General features: G+C 41.4%; 2 protein-coding genes across 2 annotated transcripts in view; one reads left to right on the forward strand and one right to left on the reverse strand.

Moving 5' to 3' along the window:
• The window catches only part of pcnt (pericentrin), a 28848-nt gene extending 26803 nt beyond the window's left edge, over nucleotides 1-2045 (reverse strand). The window contains 2 exon segments of the mRNA XM_027018691.2: nucleotides 155-328; nucleotides 1875-2045. Of these exon segments, the coding sequence (XP_026874492.2) occupies nucleotides 155-328; nucleotides 1875-1922 (222 nt within the window). The 5' untranslated portion in view covers nucleotides 1923-2045.
• Nucleotides 2046-4648: 2603 nt separating this feature from the next.
• On the forward strand, nucleotides 4649-7610 carry zgc:112416 (PRR29 family protein). Its single transcript, XM_027018729.2, has 7 exons — nucleotides 4649-4797; nucleotides 5551-5608; nucleotides 5867-5940; nucleotides 6094-6279; nucleotides 6513-6624; nucleotides 6945-7069; nucleotides 7180-7610. Exons 1-7 carry the CDS (start codon nucleotides 4741-4743, stop codon nucleotides 7354-7356), a joined length of 789 nt encoding a protein of 262 aa, XP_026874530.2. The 5' UTR covers nucleotides 4649-4740; the 3' UTR covers nucleotides 7357-7610.
• Nucleotides 7611-7763: the final 153 nt, after the last annotated feature.

The raw sequence follows: 7763 nt of genomic DNA on the forward strand, positions 1-7763 counted from the left end.
AGTGGTGTCATGTCATTGTCGTGTATAGAGTGGTAGATCCAGATGGAACTGGTGGCACTTAACATGCATTAACAATGCCAATGGGGCTGGGTAAGGGAATGAAGGAGGTTCACCGAGGAAGGGTTGGGCACAATCTCGTATTAGGATTAAAAACCTCTGAGACTTGTTCGCCATCATGTCCATGGGAGCGGTCATTTTGTCCCTGCTCTGGGTGTTGCTCTTGCGCTGGCAGTGCATTCGCCTCCACAGCCTGGCCCTTCCTCTTCGTCGACTTTTTTTGCACGCCGGCACTGTCGCCTTTCGCTCGCTGCTGTCTGAAGTGTGCAAGCTGCAGCACAGGTAAGAGGAGAGATACATGAGGACCAAAGAGCGGGCACACACACCAAGGTCGAGGGACATGGGGTCAGCAGCGCTGCCCTTTGACTCCTGTTCCATTTCACAAAGTTCTCAAAAGCATAAGCACAAGTGAAATATGGCAAAAGAAATAGTCAAAGCAAACATCTCAGATGGCACTGGTACAGTGGGCTATATACTTGTACAGAAAGCATGAGACCGATGTAGATGGTGCGTATTATGACGTTCCTATGTAACCATGGAGACACTCAGAACATACAGCATGCAACAGCATCAACCTATCAAACAAAACAGATGCCACATTTTCCAAAACTATGTTTTGGTTCTAGAAGACACCAAAAACAAAAAAGAGAGGGTATCGCAAATCATTGAAACCACTCACACAGACACACATGGCCACACATACTTCTACAGACAAGAACTGCCTTTGCCTGGGCAGGTGACCCATGCCAGTAAGAAAGCAAATATTAAAATCCATATTTAAAAGCCAAATTATGCATTTTCAAAACATGCAAATTAGGGAAGGGCTTAATATCTTGTAGCTCATGTGCATTCATACATTCCTAAAATAGGGGTACATAAAATGGTCTCCTGTAACTAGTGTGGGGTTGAACTAGCATTAGTCCTGTTTATCCTTGACAAGTCGACTCCTTTCCAAGAAAGTAACTTGCTTTTGTTCCCCAAGCCGAGAGCGCTACACTTTATTCATGTTAGACCTTCACCTGAATACAATGCACTGTAGGGCTGATTCCAAAAAACAAAACAATGCATTTCAATAAATGTTTACTTCAAGATGGTCACATATTTCAAAGAAAGCAAGTGAACACTCATCACAAGACCGACTTATCACTTCACAAAACGAACGAACCTTCCGTTTCAACCAGATTTGTTGACTAGGAAAACTTGCCAACCCAACCAAGTTTGTCAGCGACACACAATGAATTAAGCATGCTTTTACCAACCATCACCACAATCCTTTGTTCACACAACATTTAGGTCAGCTAGCTATCTTACAGAAACTATAGCTAGCCGTGGTAGCTAATTAGCTAGAATTGGCACTGATCTGAAGTTGACCAAGTTGGCTACTACACAACAAAACAGCCAGCTAGCTAGCCAACTAGGATAACTAAACGTGTTAGTAGCACATAGCCGTCATTTAACATGTCGTATGGGAACTACCAACTAACGGTTCGGGTCACAACGATCTTCAAAATAAAATCAGACAAGCTGACCACCAACTTTTCAACAACACAAACAAGCAAGCTTGGAAAGTTAGCTAGCCTAATTACCTTAGTTGGTGCAAGTGCAAACCTGAAACTAGCTACTTGGCACTACTAGCTAAGTTAACATAACCCAGCTACCTGGCACTACTGGCTAAGATAATACAAGCTAGAATAAAGCTAAGCTAAACTAAGCTAAAATAAGCTAACCTAGCTACCTGCTAACCCATCTTGCAGCCGAAAATCTGGCTAACCTGATGCTAGCTACTTAACCCACAGCTAGCATTTAGATTAACATACCTTCGCTCTCCCGGCCTCTAGTTTTCTTTGCCTTTCATCTTGGTCCATCTCTTGAATGATTTCATAGAGACAGAATCAATTTCAAGTGGAGACCACCTAGTGTGAAATCTCTAAGTGGAAAACGGCAGGTCCGTTCAGAACTTTAGAAAATCTGCTGTGAAATAACTGTCAAACTTCAACATGGCCGCGAAGCGTCTTTGGCCCCGCCCTTATGCGCTTCTGTCTGTGAATGGGCCTATACAACAACAGATAGCACTATTACAGCCAATAAGACGCCTTCACAGTACACACACACACACACACACACACACACACACACACACACATACACACACACACACACACACACACACCTGTGCCATCAAAACATCTGCAGAAAGCGACACTTGCAGTAGATAAATATACTATATTTGACTATAAAGTTTGATTAAGAACTTCTATTTTATGTTGAACTCATTTTTGTAACAGCTTGGGAAAACGTGAATTTCTTCATATGTTTTCAGTTGGCAATCTCGTTTTCTACTGGTTGAAAATGTGACGCCCACACCGCCCAAAGTAAAACGCGCGCATTAACCCGGGACCAACTGGACCAGTAGCAACGCTGGTTGTTTTATTGCTAGTTTTAACCGAAACCCTGGCGTTTTCTATTAAAGGTTAACACAGTATTTTTGATTTTGTGGTATGTTTTGGGGTCCTTTCCATTTTTTATTTTATTTATTTCTATGGTTTTCTGTAGTTCTTAATCATTTACAAAAGAATTTAGAGATTTATATCGACATATTTATATACCATTCAAAAAATTATTCAAGTTAAATTATAATTCAGCATTTACAAATTATATTGATATGTGTGGGTTTTTTAGGTAAGTTGGCAATTTAGGTAAAAATGACATGCACTGTATTATCTCTCCTTGTAACCATGTGGAAGCACTTACCCAGTAAGAATGACGTTCTGATGCCATTGCTGTATATCCTGGTTAGACGGATTAGTGAGTCGATGCCTTGTTCATTTTTGGCATACAGCTGGATGTCATCCATGTAGAGGGGTAGGTTGAGGGTTGCTACATTCCGTGGCCAGTATCCATAGCCACTGTTGGAGACAGTTTCACTGAGGAGGTTCAGGTCTATGCAGAACAGCAGCAGGGACAGGGCATCTCCTTGGTAAACCCCGTACTTAATGGTGTCTCCTGCTGTTGGCTTGAAGTTGGCCGTCTTGGCCAGTATGGCCATCTTCCACAACCCCAAGTCTTGATGAAGGCTCTTAGAGTCCCGTGGATGTCATACAGCTTTAAGCATTCCAGGGTCCATGTGTGGGGCATTGAGTCACAGGCTTTCTGGTAGTCAATCCAGGCGGTGCACAGGTTGGTCTGTCGGGTCTTATAGTCTCGAGTGACTGTTTTATCCACCAGCAGCTGGTGCTTGGCTCCTCTGGTGTTCTTGCCAATGCCTCTCTGGGCCCTGCTCATGTACTGAGCCATGTGCCTACTCATCTTAGCCACAGGTCATTGGCCAGTAGCCAGATAGAACTGCCCCTTTTCTGGGGTCTGTCAGGATCAGGACTGTCTGGAATGGTCAAGTCTTCAGTTAACCGTTCATGGTGGGTTCCTTCCGTTAGTAGCTGGTTCATCTGTGCTGCCAGGCACTCATGGAGAGCAGTCAACTGCTTCAGCAAGTAGGCGTGGACCATGTAAGGGCCTGAAGCTGTTCAGTTTCTTCATGCATGAGACCCTTTCTTGGATGTCTGCTAGCATGATGGTTACTGGATCCTGTTCAGGGAGGTTCCTGTGGTCTGGTCGAATCGTTCTCAACGGTCCTCAGAGCAACTGGCACTAGTCATGAATTTGTCTCAACTAGAAGTAGCCTAATGGTATACTACATTTTCCTCTCAAAATAACCTATTCTGTCAGATGCTGAGCTGTGACATCAGTGTTACTACATCAAGCATGAATGTTTTGTTTGTGTTGATACTGCCATTACTGAAAAGCTTTACCACCTTAACTTTAAAAATGATCATTTATTTTGGATTTTCCAAGACCTAAATAGTTTACAAATAATAAGCAGAGAAAGTGAGAGTGAGATTCAGAGAGGTAGGCTAATTAACACAGGTATAGACCGGCTGGTATAAATTAAAATAAGAATATTAACAACAAAGCCAATTTGAAGCCATGTATTTTAGATTTAGGCTTATGTGTGAATTCCAGTAAAAATATTTGTTAAATAAATTAAAAACTAAAACAATGATAAGTAATAATTTAACGTAGTAATTTGAAAGAAATACCTAAATAAAATCAGTGTTGTGCAGAAGCCATATAAAAGTATGGTAGTCTTGCAAAATGACATGTTAAATGTTTAAAAGTCGAGGGAGTAAGAGTGTTTCGAAGCATCAGATGTACATTGTAGACGTTATGGTGAAACCAAGGGAACAATGAAGCAATACAAAACATAAAGGTGAGTGGATTGTGCAGTACCAGGCCTGCGCATATCAGGCAGTGTGGTTACCTTATGTGAAGTAAGTCCCATTTCTACAGTATAGACCTCATTCAAATGTTTATCCTAGTTACAGCCCTGGTTGTCATACAAAAGAGAATTTTGTTAATGAATTTTTGACAACTACAATCTACAGCATTAATGTGCAGAACTGCGTCTCGCAGTCAAACAAATAGATGTGTACCTGTAACATGGCAACAGGTAGGTAGGGCAGGACTCACAAGAAGAACAAGGTTATGTTTCTGGCAACCAAGAAAAAAAAATCACAGCGAGCATGGGTCTGTGGCGAAACGGATGCAAGAAAAAGCTACACGAGAACTGCTGTGATCCTCTACATAGTGCAGTTGTTTTGTTGAGGTCATCACAGGTTTTCTGCTGCAATGGCTGATGAGATGGTGGACCAGATGACTCGTCTGAAATTAAAGCTGCTGGAAAGGGTAAGATTCATGAAGAAAGTGAGGTGATAAAAGAGTGCGAACAAGGGAAAAGGGCTTAACAGTGCATTAGACATAATAATAACGTAAAACATAAGGGAGTATAGAGATTTTGTGTCCTTTCAGAATGATTTGGGTACAGGGCAGAGGCCTCTGCAGGCTTCAAACAAAGGATCCTGGGTAGGCTTTGGTGGACCTCAGGGTAAGATATATGACCTCTCCACCAGGCTCAGGACCGTACAGAAAAACAATCTTCTTTAGGATAAGGTTAAGAGAAGTCTCCTCTTGGAATGAGGTGGTAACAGGTTCCAACTGGTGTGGGTGTTGAATATCAGTTTGCATATATTGACTAATGTATGGTTTGGATGTAATGGTGGCGAATACAAACACTAATGTGAAAAAAAAGGTGAGGTGAATACATAATCACTTCTGACAAATGTATAAAAATGTTGGTGTTTTGTGTGATTGTCAGGCATTGTTCGGAGGGTGCCTCAATAATGCTTGTTAACGTTAACCTGCAATCTGAAGTTTGCATCTTCATTTTATATTTGAATGTTTTACTTTGAGACTAGCTGACTAGGGGATTTAGGAACAACAAAAGGCTAAGAAATCTAAAACTTATTTACACACTATTTTGATTTTCATATTTTGAATGATACACTCCCTCAGCCCTGGCAAGCTTGTGCTTCTCTGCTTTTCACTGTGCTTCGTTAAGTGATGTGTTCAAATCATTCTTCCTTTTCTTCTTCATATTAGAGACTGGAGAATGCGAGAGAAACTCATGAAGACAGGGGGGATTCTGCACTTTCCACAAGTACTGTAAACTCTTAAATACGAAACAAATTAGATAACAGAATCAGGGACATTTCACTTTATGTTGCCTTTAATAGAAAGTTTTAGTTTTGGTATCGTGACCTAGACATACATAATTAAGTCACTTATTTAAGATGTAACCTAAAAACAGGAAAGTGAGAGATTGAGATGTGGAAGGAGAAGGAGAAAATTGTTTATTGACAAATGAAAGCTCTTGGCATGGTAATGACAGATACAATGTGACTGTTCCTTACAACAGGAAGTTATGATGCACAGAGGGATGCATTACATGGTGCTCTGAGACATAAGAGGGACTTACTCCGGAGACTGCGGGTACGGTCGGCATCTCATGCGGATAATACCAGGGATAATGCCTTGTCCTGTTATCTCAGACTCAGCAGCCTAATGTTGCCAGGCAACTCATTTCTCATGGTCAACCCCAACGTTTATGCTATTGTGCAACATGTCCCTGTGCGTCTGAGGTAGGAACAGTACATGCTGGAGGAGATGCGAAGGCCTTACACGTGGGCTGGAACTCGCAGACAGCATCACCACGATGCGTTCCATCCACGTGCTCCACCTGTGTCTCCCGGCCCTGTCTATCCGTCCCCTCTCCAAGCCTGGACTGGTCCTCCGCCTCCACCCCCGCCTCCCAGGATTATCCAACAACCGGTGAGGGAATCTCTCCTCTAACTTCAACACAATTGGCTCATTCATGTCCTTATATCAGTGTTCATTCCTTTACTCATTCTAAATTGTTCTTTCGTTTTGTAACGTAGATACCTTAACAGTTCGCAAACTATGGAGAATAAGTGGTTAAAAGTTTACATCTGATTGAATTGATCTGCACTGAGAATTCCATTCAATTTCATTTTTCACTGTGATACTAATTTTATTTACTATAGTTTCCACAGCAACCAGCCACCATCATTCAGCAGCTGCCCCAGCAACAGCCGCTTATAGCACAGATTACACCTCCACAGTCAGTCCCATACAGAACAAGCAGTATTAAAGAAGGTGAATGCTGTAAACACAGTCTTAATGTGTAGAGATTCACTGACTATACCAAATAGTCTCCATCACTTTATACTTTGCTAAGATCGTTGCTAATTACAACCGCAATGTACCTAATTACCAGACTGGAAAAATAAACCTCAAAACAATTGTTTCAAACCAATTATATTTAAGTGAAGCATTTTTTTTTAAATTGTGGTGTATTTTGCTTGTCCTTTCTAAGTTGATAGATACTGAAATTCTTTATAATTTCATAGACTGTTGAAGGACTAGGGAGACTGCTTCCTGATTTGATTCGTAGACTTTCCTGGTTTGATTCCTAGACATGGTGGAACTGATGCTCGTGCAGAATGCTCAGATGCACCAGATCATTATGCACAACATGATGCTGAAGGCACTGCCCCCACAGTCCACCTCTCAAGCAACAGGCCCCCTCCACTCAGGCCAGGTGACTGTTGTGTAATAATGTCTACCGTCACCGGTTGATCATTTGATCGTGTTTGGCTATTTATTTAGAGGTGGCAAAGGTTTAAACATAGCGTTTGTCATGGTGTTAAGGAGAACTATTTGAAAGCCAAGAGAGGTGCCATCCACCATCATCACCACTATGGCCCACCTCCACTTCCTCCCATTGGCTACTCAGCTTGGCATCCTAACACAAGCCGAGGAGGAACGTATGGGTCATCCGTGCAGCATGTGACTGGTCCAGTGACTCTTCCTCCACTGAATACATAAGATTCAGTGTAATGTGCAGTTTGACAATTTGACTAGGCAGAAGAAAAAAAACATTACTGCTAAAGACAGTAGTGCACTTTGAAAAATCCGAGGTAAGATAGAAAGCTTATATACTCATTACAGTGATCTATGTGTCTACTTCACTCACCCTTCAGCTAAACATCATAACATGCCCGTGTAATGGCAGCCACTTTCAGATTTCTATTAAGAGACTTGAGAAGTATCATGCATGCTTGTACTCTATATGTAACTTATTGCCTCCAACTTCAATTAACAATATAATTTCCTAAACATTCTTTATTGGAAAAAATGGAAATAATATGTAATAAAAATAAAGCTTTAATTTAAACATAAAACTGAGGTTTTTAATCTCTTCAGAGTTTGGTTATAAATGCATGCTGATTACT

This window comes from Electrophorus electricus, chromosome 1 (genome assembly GCF_013358815.1).
Source record: "Electrophorus electricus isolate fEleEle1 chromosome 1, fEleEle1.pri, whole genome shotgun sequence".
Lineage (NCBI taxonomy): Eukaryota > Metazoa > Chordata > Actinopteri > Gymnotiformes > Gymnotidae > Electrophorus > Electrophorus electricus.